This window comes from Myxine glutinosa, chromosome 1 (assembly GCF_964187855.1).
Source record: "Myxine glutinosa chromosome 1, kmMyxGlut1.1, whole genome shotgun sequence".
In the NCBI taxonomy this organism is placed as follows: Eukaryota; Metazoa; Chordata; class Myxini; order Myxiniformes; family Myxinidae; genus Myxine; species Myxine glutinosa.
Window position 1 is genome coordinate 138489797 of NC_136261.1, and position 17767 is coordinate 138507563.

General features: G+C 47.4%; 1 protein-coding gene across 2 annotated transcripts in view; it reads left to right on the top strand.

Annotated features, from left to right (window-relative positions):
• The window catches only part of NUP205 (nucleoporin 205), a 273168-nt gene that overhangs the window by 68546 nt on the left and 186855 nt on the right, over window positions 1–17767 (top strand). For both annotated transcript variants that reach the window (XM_068118821.2, XM_068118813.2), the window contains exons 12-15: window positions 3945–4159; window positions 7207–7389; window positions 7780–7830; window positions 9416–9625. In XM_068118821.2, coding sequence (XP_067974922.2) covers window positions 3945–4159; window positions 7207–7389; window positions 7780–7830; window positions 9416–9625 — 659 coding nt within the window. The remainder of the gene's footprint in view (window positions 1–3944; window positions 4160–7206; window positions 7390–7779; window positions 7831–9415; window positions 9626–17767) is intronic.

A 17767-nucleotide genomic window follows, 5' to 3' on the forward strand; every position in this document is an offset into this window, starting at 1 on the left:
GCCAGGTATATTGCTGGGGACCCGAGGATGTGCCTTTTCAAGGTTTCATATTAATCGGACAATTACTTACCGAGCTATGTCCAAAAAACGATTCAACCAATCAGAGAGCAGCGAACGATCGCGTGTGCCGAACGTGGCGGACACACTCTGCCTCGGATGGCACATTTGAGAGCGTATTCATTTATTTCACGTTTGCAAACTATGTTGGCGCTATGTTGGCGTTAAACGATGTTTTAAAACTAATAAAAACGAATTTGCGATTCATTCGCTTTCCTGCGCGTTTGTGTACGCGATGGCGATTTCTTTACCAAACTCCGGAAGCCGTTCGCTTTGGACCGAACCATTTCATGTAAATAGAGGGGGGGGATTGTCACCACTCGCAAGCCGTTCGCTTTGGACCAAACCATTTCATGTAAATAGAGGGGGGGGGATATAATTTTAGATATATATATATAGTACGGGCATGCCCTAGTAAGGATTAATGAGCACAGCATCAGGATGTGAGCACCGACTTTGTGCATAATCCATTTCTCCCTGCAATTCCCGGGCTACCTCCGTCGTCTCTTCAATTTTAATTCCCAGCAGTTTTTCTTTATTCACCTCGACGACCGCTGGCTTTATTAAAATCCCTCTTCTACCTCAGCGGTCGCCGGCTGCCCCATACCCCGGGTCGCGATCTCTATACCCGTCATTGTACGCACACTTTCCTCCACTTCGCCCAACCAGTGCTTCTCGACCCGCGTTACCTCCTCGTGCACCCCTGGGACCTGCTCGCTCAACCCGCGGTCTCTGTCCCTCTCCGCTTCCCTTACTTCATATGCGACTGTCCCTCGCCAGTCTCTCATTATCGGCCCTCATTTCGTTCGTTATTGCTTCAATTTTGGCTTGGAGCCCCATATTCGCCATTAGTATGGCTGCACTAATCTGCGCCACGAGGTCCCGCACATCAATTCCCCCTATTGGCGCAGCGGGCGCGGCTACCCCGTGCTCGTTGCGAGCTGCCACTTTGTGCGTCTGATACCACGTGTGCGAGAGCGCCATTTTGTGCACCTGATACCTCCTCAACCACCTCCTCATTGCTCTCCTCCATTTCCTCCCTCTCGTCCTGGGTTACCCCTAACCCCTCTTCTAGCTCACCCACCTGCATTTGATCGCCTTGACTATCCATGGCACGATGTTCAATTTAAGATTTTACAAAACAAATTTCGGCCCATTCGTAATTTGAGCGCACGAAGCGCTTCAGGTCCGTTCTCGCTCCTGGCACCAATTGTTACGGACCGCGGATAAGATGTTAATTTGCCGAGCGGATGGCGCAGCGGCCCTAACAGTTACCCCGACTAACCCGATTCCTGAACGTTGGCCAAAATCGCACCACAGATATTCAATATGGAAAAGACAAAGGCGACACGGATGTGAAGAAGAAGAAGAAGAAGACAAAAAGGTTTGAAATGCTACTAAATTTATTCCTACTATTTACACAATCAAAGAAACCAAGGAGAAGGAAGGATAATAAAATAAAGCAGAAAGAGGGACGGACGAGAAAGACACAGTGAAAATACTAGCTTATCTAAACAGGCTTAACTTAACCCAGGACAGAACAAACAAAGACGGACTCACACGGGGAATTGCAGAGTGGATTGGCTGGAAGGAGGTCGGTGGCTAGAGAGGGAGGAAGGCACGGAGCTGGCTGGAGCTTGATCCCGCACGGGACGTCGGGCTGGACCTCGACGGCCGCCGATGCCACCGATCCTGTCGTGTGCGCGGGGTAACGGGTCGGAGCTGCTTGGTGGAGCCAACGCTGCTGGTGGGGGGTCTGGCGTGACGGGTTCTCTCTCCCTCTCTCACAAACTCCAGGACTCTCTTCAGGCTTGTCTGTGTTCTGATCTCCTCCCTCCTCCACTCTCTCTGGGGGCGTCTTCCTCGGGTTATATAAGCCCCACCCTTGACCCTTTTGCGAACCTCCCCCAAACGTTCTTTCTCCGCCCTCTAAAGCCAACCCCTCGTTCTGGGTTGGTCGGCAAGGGCTGGTTCACTCCTCCCCTCTATGACGAGGTGGAGACACGCCTTTCTTCCCCGACCTTACCTCGTGGCCAATGGTGGTTTTGGGGCGATTCGAGCTAGCCCCAGCCAAAGGGCAGCAATGGCGAACGAAGAAAACCGCCCAAATGCAGTTGGCAATTGCAGCAAACCTGGCAAACCTGGCACTTTGAAGATGCCATGTCGGAGGGATCTACTTTATTTAATGCAGTGCAATGGAGTGTCAATTAATGGAAGACACAGCCTTACACTAATACACATAATAAGGATATAACTACTGAACAGGGATATATGGTGTCCTTCGTGTATGTTTTATGGAATTAACTACGGGAACGCCCTTTGACCTTTATACAACAACAAATGCAGGAAGGAGGGTGACATTTTACAATAATTCATTACACAACAATAAAAAAACAACATTCTCATATCCACAACAATATATATATATATATATATATATATATATATATATATATATATATATATATATATATATATATATATATATATATATACATATACACACACACATACATATACACACACATACATATACACACACACACACACACACACACACACACACACACACACACACACACATATAACTGTGAGAAATAGAAACTCCACAGTACGAGCAGGGCGTCTCATTTGTATTAAATACATAATCGGGAGATTAAATCATACGCGGACGTAGCTTCAGGGCTTCGATCTTTAATTCGACAAGCTTTCGACCAACAAAGGTCTTCTTCTTAGTCGTCCCCAAGTTCAATGGAAGTGAAGTGCAGCTGTGCAGACATGATAGAGGGATTCATCACCGTTGACCAGTTTCACTCGTTTTGCAACTGACTAATTGCAGATATCACATACCTCTCTAATTTGCTTGCATCCATGGGTTGTGCTAATCGGTTTGTCATTTGTTGATTTTAAACAAATAACACGTTTTTCATGATCAATGGAAGTATCCTCAGATGGCTCTAATAGTGTAACAGATTCCATCGTTTATACTGCCAGTCGTCAGGATTTGTGCAGCAGACTCGGTGTTCCTTTATCTTGTGATATAGAGTATATGTTGTCATCAATAAAATTTCTTTTAAAAATGACAAAAATTATAAAGTGCACTTCTAAGACTGCCGCAACATATTGCCCACCGTGGGTGGTCTGAGAAGGGTACTCCAGCCTTGAGTGTGGGAGTAATAATAAAAACCATTTAAACACGTACGCTTACCACCAATAAGACGTACGCTTACCAATAAGACGTGCACTTGCCAATAAGCCGTCGCTATTGCTGTTTAACAAACACATATGGTTACCCTCTTAAACAGTCGCGACTGCTGTTTAACACTAAAATGAAAGTGAGGAAACCCCATGTTATTGAGGCATTATATGGTTATCGCAGCCTCCACTGATGAATGGACTTGAGCCGAGATCTACTGTAATCTATCTACCCCAGAGAGGATAAATAAAATACCTTTACAGCCGCTCCCTATTGGGTATACTGGTAAGTAAAATGACAATATGAGTATTTGGTTCATATGATTAAAACTTTTTAACTGTTGCGAAGTTCAGAAGAGCTTATGCGATGGCGCGTTGTCAGTTCGTCCGTCCGTCAGTCCGTATACACTTGAAACTTCTTCTCCGAAACCGCTGATGGGATTGCGAGGACCAATTTAAGCACCAATGATATTTGTTGTGTTGTGAATAAAGTTTGTCCACGGCATTAAATAAATCGGGGTCTAAGGGGGCTTATCGGGGTCTAAGTGGATCCAGGTTTGACCCCCCCCTCCCCCCCAAATAGGAATCTACTACAGATGTTCAACAATGGGTGAATTGCTAAAATTTTCTGAAGAATACAATCTTTCCTGTTTTTTAATTTTTAATTAATATTATTGTTTTCATTTTTCAAGTGGAGAGCATCCAAGGAATGAGTGGCGGCATTGTGTCATGGGAGCATTTCTTTCACTCGCTGCATGCGTACCATGAGCACTTGAAGCGTGAAGTACCCAGCATGGAGACACAGCCATTCCGCACCCAGCCTGCTGCTGCCCCAAAAAACATAATACCCCGTGAGCTTGAGGGACTTCGGGCTGTTCTAAAGCTCACTGCCACTATTGCTCAGCAGGTGATGATTATGATGATGATGACTATCCATTATCATGCCACAATGCTTTGATTGTGGGGCAACAAATATTGTGGAATTATAATTTTAGATAATTGACAGAATATGAGCATTTTTATCCTCACCAGAGGATAAGGTATTTCATTTGGGTATGTATGTATGTCTGTCTGTCTGTTTGTCTGTTCATACAATGTGCCAACGGTGGCCATAAACACCACCTGCTGGTAGCCTGTATTACACTTGTTATTGTTTTTCAAAGAGTACAGTGTGTACAATTGGAATGCGAGTGTATAAAGTATGTACCATAAATACTGTTACGTGTATGGAGGTAGGCAATGAAATACTCAAGTCCAGATAGATGGTATAGAGTAGTGTGCTCCAAATGTCGCGAAGAAGAAACCTTCCTGTAATTAAGTCAGGCCCGGATGTCCGTGTCAGCGTTATATGTCTCCAAGCGGCGGGTGGAGCTATGCTAATTAGTTAGGGTATAAGGGTAAATTTCCTGTGTAAATGCCTCTGTAGTTTTTCCCTTTGTTTTTATGACACTTACAACACCAGCCATGCGATCAGCACCTAAATTAAATAAAGCGATCGCCGACCAGATCCGGACACTACCACTGACACCACCCAGCTCAAATCTTCTCTGGGCGCTAAGAGTGGCCGTGAGGCCATGCCCCGAAGACCGATTGAACGGAGGAGCGATGCGACGGTGCGGCATGATTGGTGAGAGTGTGACGTCATCGTTGAACATTCCAGCACTGGGAACAAAAATGTGAAGCACCTCCCTTTTCTCTCTCGTCCCGGGTTTGTGGCAGGCAGTCACATTTTCGCTCTCCCTGTTCCGGGCGTTGTTAGAGGCAGACACATTCCTCTCTCTTTATCTGGGTGTTGGCTCGTGACGGCTGTGCTTCGTGTCATGCGCATCTGGGAAGTGTGGGACGGTCGGAGCTCAGTGCAGCTGAGCGAGAAGGACCGAGGGAGGAGCTCTTGCCTGTTCGCTTCACGTCGGCGGCTGGCGGTGAACGCGGCTTCGTGCCAATGCTTGTCTTCCCGTGCAGGGATACGGAACCGGCGACGCCACCAAAACCATCGTGGAGACCGTATCTGAGTACCAGGCAACGCACCACACGCCATTTTTACTTTTGATTATTTTCCCCCTTGTGTTGTATACAAGACTGTATGGAGGTGCCTCAATATAGGAATTAGATTTTACCGCACATTCTTTGTTCCCTGGCATTATTTTCATTAAAACCATTATTTGTACATTTTCAATTTGTTGTGGGTTTGAGGACGCCCAGTGAAATCAGTTCAGGTCAGCCTTGTTACCCTCCACCCCACGCGTGTGAAAGGAACCGCCATAGTTTGGGTATACGCCTCGGAGTTAAAGCTCGGTCAGCCATCTGATGCCCTGAGGTCTTCACTACACGGTAGACACGACAATCCGCACATGCACATGCACGCACGCACACACACACACACACACACACACACACACACACACACACACACACACACACACACACACACACACACACACACACACACACACACACTGATGATGGTCTGTAATCTCTGATTCATCTTTCTAGTTTACAATGCACTTTGCCGCAAGGTAACACCTGAAGGAAACTTGATTAAATTCCTTGTTATTTATGTTTTATTGAGGAGAAAAAGAATGCTTCACAACAATAAAAATGGTGAAATGATTCCCCCCCCCCCCCCCCTCATTGGGAAATGTGCAATCCTGTATTTCAAGCCTCACTTTTGGATATATATTTCTGCAGCAAGACAAAATCAGGTTCAATTACGTAAAACAATAGCGAACAGTCCTAATGCATCGATCAAGGAAGCAAGAGTTACAGGCTTGAAGCAAATTCCATTGTGCGATTTAACGAGGTACGATTCACTTCACTTTCATTCAGCAATGATAGGTTTTTTTTTTCAAATACAGCATCGGAAATGTGGTACGGTGTGAAGAATTGGGTTCTTTTTGAAAGGGGCTTGCACTGTAATACAACATCCTTCTCCCTGCTATGGTACTGCCATTCCTGTTACATAATTAGTGACCATTTCCTCACTTTGGTTGTCACAGATGCACTGAAATGTCCGATAGCTGTCACTTAGTAAGTCATTTGGCTGAGACCATTACAGATTTATATATATAAATATATAATATATATAAATTTTTGTAGTCTCGTCGCCAGGGATTAGGATCCCCAGTCCCCAGTTGCTGATGTCCATCTGGACCTGAACCAAAATCTAATCGGCTCTTTCACTTACTGAACTCATCAAGCAAGTTTTGTCATGACCCGTCAACAACTTTTTGCGATATCGTGCTATATATCGTTATTGCCCTAACACTCAATGGTGAAGAATCACTTTAGAAAAGTTAAAAAAAAACTCGGATTTGGATTTGGATCTTCACCCAAATCAAATCATTTTGTCCTTGTCACACACAACCTGTCCACCAAATTTATTCTGTATCCGTCCACAACTTTTTGTGATATATCCCTTTCAATCACACTTAGACGGGTGAAAACATAACCTCCATTCAGCTTTGGTGGTGGAGGTAATTATCTACAGTGTGATTCCATGGCATTTAGTTTGAGGAATATGTTGGCCAATTCAGGCGAAAGTCTCTCTGGTACCTCAAAGCAGCTCTCTCATCATCGTTCTTCTAAAGATGCTTATGCATCAAATTGTCAATCCTACTTTCACATTTTCACACATCATCATCGACTGAGAAGTTTGTGGACGTGAGCGTACAAAGTTGTCATACAGACATTGTTCGCAAGAATAGTGTTCCTCCCCATTGACCTAAAATGTAAAATGATCCCCTCCATCAAATGACTGTAGGAAGGTGCAGGATTAACATGATTATTTGATTCCTTGGATTGGAGAGAAGAGGAAAAATGGGTGTATAAGAGCAGAAAGTATTGAATTAGCAAGATGTATAAGCAGTGAATCCTCCCCCTCCCCCCTCCCCTCACCACCCGTGTTTGGCACGTGTCTATTCCACACTTACCTGTTTCTCCATAATTGATTTGCAGTGTGAAAGTGCTCGTCTTTCTCTATACGAGCATCCCCAATGGATGCCTCTGGTGACTGTACTAGGCCTCATGCAGTGTAGCATACCTCCATTACTCAAGGCGGAGCTGTTGAACACCGTCTCTGCTTTCGCTGGCACCGCAGAGATAGCGGCTTCCCTGTGGCAAGCAATTGAGATGGCACAGGCAAGCAATGGCACTATCAAGCACACTTTGTTTCTCTTATGAGTGTCCACTCACGCCTGTAATATTTTGCCTTTTTTTCCTAAACCTTGATCTCTGGTGACATTCATCTCAGAAACGAGCCAGCCATCCTCGTGTTGTGAAATTTCGCCAAGACATAATACCGCGCATATCAATTTACTGAGCAATTCCCATCAAAACTGAAGGCAGACTTGTATGTTTTTGACTGATTTTGGCCTGCAATGACCCACTAGTCCTTTCAGTTGGACAATCGAGGATAAATATTTTATCTGCAATTTGTTACAGCATTTTTAATGTTATTTTTAAAATTCGTGTTAAACTTTTCCTGCCCATTGACTTTGTTTTTTTTTGTTTTGTTTTTTCAAACTCCAGATCCTTGAGACTGTAAAAGTTCCAAATATGAGGCAGAGCTCTGGAATCGAGGTTGGTGTGGAATTTTGTTTTTCATTGTTTTTATTTATTAATTTAATTCTTTATTCTGTATTCCGTGTGAACCTTTTGGTGTCATTTTACAATTGAGGATGAAGTGATTATAATTATTTATCAAAATCGAAATTCCAGAGCTACTCAAATGAAAAGTTGGAATTGCCTCACGTGAATGCTTGGTGCGTTCCGTAAGGAGAATGTGATTTATATCTTCTGCATATTTTTTCCAGAATGTTCATATATAATCTTATTTCGGTTTGCTGTGCACAGATGGAATGTTGCAGTATTTCTGTTTTGTTATCTTCATAAAATAAACAACGTGTTTTCTTTCAAGTAACAATGTGCTCTTAGGTATAAATGAGTAAGGAATGTTTTTGTTTTTGTTTTTAATCGATAATTGCAATTTTATTGTTATAATTAATTACAAGCATTATGGGTTGCCATGTTCATGTTTCCACTTGAACACCTAGCTCATGATGTGGGCTAACTCATTGAGCTTCAAACCCTAGCTACCATATGTGCTTCCTGATTGCCCACTATTGTCCTTATAATCCATGCCAAAGTACACTTTGTATGCAGCACAAGGTTGCAGGGTAGCATCATTGACTGAGGACGTGGCCGTGCTGCTGATGCAGTGCCCCCTGTCGGTTAGAGCAGGAATTTGTTTAGGATTCCGGCTATAGCTTGCCTCCTTTTCGTGACCGACACCGTGGGATCTTTAACATCCACCAACTAATGCCAGCAGTTGGGATGCCAGTTTAACGTCCATCCGAGGAATTTGATGAATTGATGAATCACTCTGATTGTGAAACACCAGAGCGAGATTCTAACCCAGGATAGACAGATTAGAGGCGAGTGTGCGTACCACGAGGCCATCCTACCAGCCCAAAGTACACCGATGTCTGCGGATGTCTTTGTCCTGCATCTGATGTATCGACAAGCTCTACTACGAGTGATGAATCGGTAAATATAATAAAAATGCCACATTTTACATAACCCCTTCCTTCCACCCCTCCCTCTTAAAGCAGCGGGTGTGCACAATTGAAGTTCTGCAAATGTCAAACGGTGATGAATTATGTTTTTAAAAGAGGCTTTTAACCCCAGAACGATAGTAATAACACCTCCTGTCGCCTTGCAAAAGGCCACTTTGACTCTCTTGCCCTGACTTTGCCGTGCTGCCATCTGGCATCGTGGTGTCTTTTAATATGTGCCGTCATTCATTTCGGCAATCAAATAGCAATTGCTGTTAAAATTGGTACCCTTTTGTGAAGTTCAGACTAGCCAGAATTGCTCCCAGCCTAACCCTATTATTCATAAGCCTACACACTTTGTCGAATCATGAGCTTTTTTCCCCCCTTTCCATCCAGTTCGGTTTCACCTTAATATATTTCATCAACATCTTAAAAAAACCAAAACCTTTTGACATGTAATTGTCAGATTTCTCAAGGTGTCAAACTGATGCTGCAGTCCCATTTTATTTGTTCTTTGGAAACGGCTGTACCTTGAGTGAAAAATAATACCTTGAAGAAGCCACATATTCTGTCTCAAAGGTAATTTTTGTTTTTCTGTGCTCATGCCATAGATGGAACTGAATGAAATAGAATCGCGGCTCGAGGAGTACCCGATGACACGTGCGTTCTGTGGACTTTTGAATGCACTCATCCACGTCTGTGTACCGGAGAATCTCGGTGCCGGACTTCGTGCACCTGGATTTGAGCCATACCTCACGTTCATCCGTGACTCGGTATTCGTCAAGTTCCCCAGCCGAGCCTACCGTGATCCAGCTGAGAAGGTTGCGTTTCTCGATACATTCCAATGTAACACAATGATTGATTGTTCATGGATGGTTGTTTGGAAAGGAAGTTCAGGCATGTTTGAAGTTTGCAACTGTGCTTCTGTTTGGCAATCACATAAATCTGTGTGAAGTGCTGATAGCATTTTTGGGTGCATTTGAGCTTAATTGCTCATGCTTGCCATGACTGCACTTTGCTAATGCAATCTTCATCTGAACGAGTTATTTCAGTTGACTGTGCATCTCTCAATTTGTCACAAAAGCTTTCATGTGAAAATTTTGATTAACTAACTTGATGATAGGCAATGAAGAGTCAAAGATGAGCTATATAGATTGTTTTTTCATAATTATTGTACTCTAACCTGATGAAAATGTTTCATGTGGTATCGATGCAAACTGAATTATTCTGCATGTGTGTGTGTGTGTGTGTGTGTGTGTGTGTGTGCGTGTGCGTGTGCGCGTGTGATCGCATCACAGCTCTTTATGGAGTGTTGGTTCTGCTGAAATAGTCTTGTAGCAAGGGATGGATCCTGGATAGCTTACTACTCATGCACATGATACTCGACTGAACGATCTGGAATTTGGAATTTTGCCAGATTGCTAGCAATAACTCGCCTCGTCCTGGTGGGAGCTCCTGTGGGATTTTTAACTTCCATCGACTAATGCTAGCAGACGGGACACATAAGGTAACATCCATTTGAGGAAAGGTGCACGCATTGATGCCTTACACTGCACATGAAACCCGAAGGATGACGGTTTAACCCCGATGAAGACAGCCCAGAGCTCAGAACCGAGTGCATCCCGCTGGACCATAGTGGTTCTCAACGTATTGTTGCGAATATGGAATTTGGCCTCCATATCCGCTTGTAAATATTCCCCTATTTCCCCAATACTCCCCAACTATCCCCAATCCCCCATTCCCTAGTCCCATTGTCTGTAAACAACACTCTGTAGAACCGAACTTCCCCTTTTTCCCCCATTAAATGTCGTGCCCAGGTCCACCGCATCTCACGTAGACAACTTTCGGACATCTTGCTAGTTATTCTTAGTCTATGTCAGTTAAGGACTCCTTTCCATTAATTCTGACTCTTCGTTGCACCAGAATGTGATTATATGGCACCAGTAGTGAGTTTAGGACCTTCCCATACCTCCTTCCATCTTCTTCCCCAAACAACAACAACAACAACAACTACAGCTACAACAACAACTACAACCACGGCGCGCGGGGGGAGTGTGCGTCCTCCCACCAGCTCGGTTAGCCGCCATGACCATGCGCTCCACGGGGTTACCACGAAGGGGCTCCCTGTCAGCCCCTCGTCAAGGGCGGAGCCGGTAACCCCCCCGCATGCACCCAATGAGAAGCAACGAGCCGATTCCATCTGGGGCGGAGCTAACGAGCCGAGGGCGTGTCACTCCCCGCCGGATATACGCAGCGACTTACCGGATGTGAGGTCAGATGCGCCCCGAGCTTGAGAAGACAAGAGAGCCACCTCCGAGCGCTGAGAGACCTCCTGCATCTTTTGGGCCGCGCTATCCTGTCCCTGAGCACAAGGTGCACCTTGTGCTGGCCATCGAATACCCGCTTTCCTTGCCATCAATCCCCGTGTGAGTCAGTTTTTGTCCTGTTTCTCTGTGGTCTGTCGGGAATAATATAAGATTGTGTCTAAGTGCCTATCTTCCTTTGCTGTCCCTCTTGTAGTTGTAATCTAACCTTCCGAACGAATATAACCTCCTCCGGAGGTCTTGAGAACCGTATCCCTGGTGTCGTGTCATTGTAATCCCAGCCGTGTGTCTTTTCCTTCATTGACCTAGCGTAGCGCGATTAGTCAACGTTCGGGTATAATCGGGTAACCTGTGCAGACGTGGTCATACCAAACCGCTCGGTAAATAACATCTAAGCCGCGTCTGTAACAATTGGTGTCGAGGAGTGGAATTCGAACCCGGGACTAAATTTATTAGGCCCAAATTTGTAGTAGAATCAATTCGGAGCGCGTTTCCCGCGCGAAATTATAACGGCGAAATTTGAATTTGTTTTACAAAAATAAAAACCCGAATTTTGAAAGTCGCGCTATGGCAGACCAAGACAGCTGGGGTCCGGTAGGGGAGAGTGAGGCAGGGTCGGTCCAGGACCAAATTGAGGGACGCGAGGAGAGCGAAGCAGCGAGGGTAGCAGACGCACAAAATAGCGTCGTTGTGCCCGACATTGCGGGAGCGCAAAATGGCGCCTCGCTGGTCACCGCGCCCGCGACCGTGGCAGCGCCCCTGGTGGATCCGAACCTTTTTATGTTGCAAATGGGGGCCCTTATGGAGAGGCTAGAAGCAAAAATGGGGGTAATGAATAACCAAATGGGGGTAATGGGAAACGAAATGGGGGTAATGAGGGACGAAGCGAGGGGTACTGGTGAGGGATTAGACAATAATTTTAAGGGATTAGACAATAATTTTAGGGGATTAGACAATAATTTTAAGGGATTAGACGAGAAATTTGGGAAATTAGACAATAGATATGGGGAAATACAGGAGGGGTTAATGGGGGTAGAAAACAGAATGGCCGCTCAAGAGAATCAAATGGAAGGGATGCAAAAGGGGTTAGAGGGGGTAGAAAATAGAATGGCTGCCCAGGAGAATCAGATAGAGGGAGTGAAAAATGGGTTAGAGGGGTTAGAAAACAGTATGGAAGGCAAATTGAGGGACATGAGGGACCAAGCGGAAAGGGAAGTTAACCAAATGGGGCAGCAGATAGAGGGGGTCAGAATGGGGGTAGAAACTAAACTGGATGCTCACAGGGAGGAAATGGAGCAGATGAGGGTGGCATCTGGGCAGGAGATGCAAGTGATGGGAGAGGAGATCAGAAGAGGAGTGAGTGAGGAGGTCGGAGGAGTGCGCGAGGAGGTGAGGCACTGTAAGGAGCACATGGAGAAGGAGGTGAGAAAGGGGACTGTAAAGTTACAAGGGGGCATAGAGGACCTGACGCAGGAGGTGGAGCAGCTAACAGAGGGACAAAAAGAACTAACGGACCAGGTAAAGAGGAACACAGCGGTAATAGGAGGGTTAAAAGCGACACAGAAAGAACTAAAAGATGACTTGGTAGCGACGAAGAGGGAATGTCAGATGGTACGTGAGGGACTGACAACGAGGCTGGACGAGGTGATAGAGGTCATGGAGACGAAGGACCGGCAGGTGAGGACGCACATGGAAACGGTCAAGGTAGCCTTAGAGGATGAGCTTGAGGAGACGTACCGGGGAATAAAAGAGGTGAAGCAGAAACTAGAAGAAGTGGAAGAAGGGATGAGCGAAATTAAGAAGCGACGGAGAGGGGATAAGAAAGAAATAAAAGAGGAGATAAAAGAATTGGTCCAAAGTCTGTGTTTGGATCGTGATGATGTGCTCATTAACCGGATGAGGGATTCGCAGGTGATGGAGGAGAAGCGAAGAGGAAGAGGACCCGGTGTAAGTGGTGACCAATATGGTCGTGCGTATGATGCGCCAGGGGATTTAAGAAGCTTGGGGGTCGAGATGGACCCGGGTGTTCGTGAGAGGCCGTTGGTGAAGTGTGCGACAGGTCTGGTGTGCGAAAAAGGAGGTGTGCGAGAAAGTCCGACTCTGGGGTGTGTGAGGAAAAAGTGCGTGCCAAGGAGTGAGGGTGCTGGCGAAAGTGAGTCGGTCGTAGCGCGTGTGCGAGGGAGCACATGGAAGCGCGGTGTGGTAAGTGTTACAGAGGGTGTGACGGGAGAGTGTGCGCAAGAGTGTGCGCGAGAAAGGTGTGTGACGGACAGGTGCATGGGGAGAGAGTGCGCTGTCAAAGGCAAGGAAGAATGCATGCCTGTGGTGAGTGTTACAGAGGGTGTGACGGGAGAGTGTGCGCAAGAGTGTGCGCGAGAAAGGTGTGTAACGGACAGGTGCCTGAGGAAAGAGTGCGCTGTCAAGAGTAAGGGTGAGTGCCCTGTCAAGAATGGTGGTGAGAGTAGTACGAGTGACAAGGAGAGTGAGTTGGTTGTGACAGGTGAGCGAGGATGTACACCTGGGATGGAAGGATGCACACCTGGAATGGTAGAGCGTGAGTGGGAATGCACGCTGGAATTGGTAGTGAGGCACGTGGTAGGATGTGCGAGTAAGAGCACACCTGTGATTGTCACAGAGGAGGTGACCGAGGAGGGGGTGCGAAGAGGTGTGTTGGTGAGGTGTGCTACCAACGAATGTGTGCCAAAGTGTTCGGTGGTCAGGTGTGTGACCAGGGCTGTGAGTAGAATGGGAGTACCTGGGTGTGTAAGGAAAGGTACGAGGAGCATGGAGACGGCTGCATGTATGAGCAAGAAGGGGGTAGCGTATGCTTGTCAGAATCCAGGTGAAGCATCGACGGTAACCAGGTTAGAGGTTAGGTCGACTTTTAGCCGAAGCGGGCCCTCGGTGTGTGCCGGGCCTCGCTTTGAACGGCCGCGTCCGTGCTCCACTAGGCGGAGCTGGCAGCCCGATAGAAAGGGTCGTCATGGCGACCACTTTTTGGTGAGACGTGCCGGCAGGTCGAGAGCGGGACATTGGATGGCTCCGTGCCGAGATGGTGCGTGGGATCTCGGCACGGGTAAGCCCCCGTCCCTGCACCGAATGCCGGACGCATCCAGCCGCTGGCACAGAACAACCCGCATTCATGGCTTGGCTTTACGAAGCCGGGCTTTGGACAGGGATTGGCGCACCGAGAGGCATTAGTGAGTAGACTGGGTGATGAGGTTAGTGTTTTGGCCCCAAAATTAGAGAAAAACAAAATTTGATGATTGGCAAGGGATTGGCAGTAGTGATTGGCAGATGATGGGGAGTGATTGGCAAATTTTTAATTTGTTGAAATTTGATGTGCAAAATTGGTAGTGAGCGATGGGCCCGGTGGGTAAGGGGGGCATCCCTGCCACCCTTCCCAGTGGGGGCAAAGGAGCTATAGTTTATGGGGTGTATGGCAGTGAAAACTAGCCCGGGTGGGTTAGGTTATATGGATCGGGCCCAAGAAGATGACATTAGGTGACGTTAAGTTTAGTTAGTGACTGATACCTGTAGTGGGGACGCAGGTAGATTAGTATGGATGATAATGACGAGGGAGCGCAATAGTTTAAAGGGACGACTGGGAAGCGCAAGTTTCAGAAGGGAGTAGTTAGCTGAGATGATGCCGTGTGTGTGAGAATTGAACAGGTGTGATTGCACAGGTGTGCAACTGGACAGGTGTGTGGAGCCGTGTATGAGTAGTGAGTGTTGTGGATCAGCGCGAATGCGCTTGGGGAGAGAAGGGTGCAGGTGGCACCAGGTGTGAGAGCACAGGTGTGCAAGTACAGGTGTGTGGAGAGAGTTGGAGTAAGTGGTACGGAGTGGTGTGCATGGTGCGAAGGTGTGAATGGGGGAAGAGTGGACCCCCATCACGGATACCCGGGGCGGGTAGTGTAAGTGCTAGGTAGAGGGTACAGGTAAATTGTGGTTGGATATTGGCATCTGTGGTGCGGTTGCAGAATGGTGTTGTGAATGGGTGCATTAGTGTTGTGGAAATGGCTGGGCGTGTAGCCTGTTAGTGTGTGTAGTTGGTTGGGCACTCCACCACTGTGAGGATGTCGGCCAGGTGAGGCCGCAGGTGGGCTCTGGGAGCCGGTAGTTGTGAGTGGGTGCCTGAGGATCCCGGGTGTGGATCGGGTAGCCCAGTGCCAGAGAGGGCACCGAGTGGGGAGAGCGCCAGAGGGCCTTCCCCAGGTAGTTAGGTTAGGGTAAGGAGCAGGTAAGCTCGGAGGCAACTGCAGTGGTGGAGGTGTGCAGGTGGGTAGACCCACTGGGAGAGGTACACGCCACAGCCCAGAAATTGTGCGAGGGCACCGGGAGATGAATCGGGGGAGTGAGACCCCAAATTGAAAAGCACCACAGTCTGGCCAATGGGAATTGGTTTTTAGAACCCATAGTGTAAGAGGGCCAATGGTTTGGCCGGAGAAAGACCCCAGGTAGTGTAAAGTTGTTAAAGTCATTTAGGAAATAGTTAGGATTGATGAACCTGTCGCACCATACGCAGCCACTTACCTGTGGTGATGATGATGACTCCACACCTGTGTTTTCTTTGTTTTGGTGCAGGAAATGAGAATTGTGTGGATTTGTGAGACGCATCACGACGTGGATGAGACATTGGGACTGATGATGAATTGGTGATGGCAAATTATGATGTTGAGTTGAAAATGGCAAATTTGATTGGTTAGGAGGGAGAGAAGACGAATTTGGTTTATGGGAGGAACGGGGAAGACAGTAGGGACGTTTGTTGATTAGTAAAGTAGATGTTTATGGGTAGTGTTGTGTTATGTGGATACAGTAAGGGGTAAGGGAGGGGCCATGTAGGTTACCTGGTGGGGGGGGGGGGGGCGTACGGTAGGAACGTACCTGTCTCACCTGGTTCCCATGTGCCCCCAGTGTGCATTACCTTACATTGCGTGCACTTTTGCGCCCTTACCACCTTACTCACTTGTCTGCTTCTTTTGTCTCCCACCTCCGAGGATCTGGCTTTGGGGGCAGAGAGGGAGGAGAGAGAGGTGCTGGCTACGCAGTTGTGGGCCTGCACTTTCGCTGCTTGCTGCCTGGATCGATACACCATATGGACCGCAATGTTTGTGGCCACCCACCATGGACCGCAGTTCTTATGCGGCCAAGCACCACCCGTGGATGGACCTATGGGTCAACGTGGCACCGATGCCATACAAGGTGAACCACTAACAGTTGGCTCCCTGACGGCCACAATAGAGAAATGGACGCGGTTGGCGCCTTTCTTTATTTTTGAAAGAAGTAAGAAGGCCAAGTGCACCACACGAAGGCAAGACCAGCGGCAGAACATCGGCCGGCTGCGACACCACACAATGATTCATAAACACTTTATTGGTGCACCGGATGGTGCTCACTGTGTGATGGGGTGGTGCTTGATGCTTGGAAGGGGTGCTCTGCACATTATTAAAGGCCGTAGGCCACAGAGCACTCGTGGGTTGGTGTATCGATGCTGGCATGCGTGCTCTCTCTATGCATAACATCTGCATGTGTCCCTCCAAAGACAGGTCCTGGATCGTAGTGTAAATATCAGCGTAGTCTTGTAAATAATGCTCCCTACCGGCTGTATGTTTAGTTTGAGGATTCTTTCCGGATTCGGTTATCCTGTGGGTGTGTTTCTGTGAGGAGAAGGGTGCAACGTCGCAGGGGGACATATTTACTCATTTGTGAATATCTGTAAAACTGTCGCACTCAGGGTAGAGTTAATAGTAGAGGGAACTACATTGCGTGCCACACTAAAGTAGGTAAAAATTTATCGGGTCGGGACGCCCCGAGGGTAGAGAAGGGTGCAATGTTGCGAATATGGAATTTGGCCTCCATATCCGCTTGTAAATATTCCCCTATTTCCCCAATACTCCCCAACTATCCCCAATCCCCCATTCCCTAGTCCCATTGTCTGTAAACAACACTCTGTAGAACCGACCTTCCCAGGTCCACCGCATCTCACGTAGACAACTTTCGGACATCTTGCTAGTTATTCTTAGTCTATGTCAGTTAAGGACTCCTTTCCATTAATTCTGACTCTTCGTTGCACCAGAATGTGATTATATGGCACCAGTAGTGAGTTTAGGACCTTCCCATACCTCCTTCCATCTTCTTCCCCAAACAACAACAACTACAGCTACAACAACAACTACAACCACGGCGCGCGGGGGGAGTGTGCGTCCTCCCACCAGCTCGGTTAGCCGCCATGACCATGCGCTCCACGGGGTTACCACGAAGGGGCTCCCTGTCAGCCCCTCGTCAAGGGCGGAGCCGGTAACCCCCCCGCATGCACCCAATGAGAAGCAACGAGCCGATTCCATCTGGGGCGGAGCTAACGAGCCGAGGGCGTGTCACTCCCCGCCGGATATACGCAGCGACTTACCGGATGTGAGGTCAGATGCGCCCCGAGCTTGAGAAGACAAGAGAGCCACCTCCGAGCGCTGAGAGACCTCCTGCATCTTTTGGGCCGCGCTATCCTGTCCCTGAGCACAAGGTGCACCTTGTGCTGGCCATCGAATACCCGCTTTCCTTGCCATCAATCCCCGTGTGAGTCAGTTTTTGTCCTGTTTCTCTGTGGTCTGTCGGGAATAATATAAGATTGTGTCTAAGTGC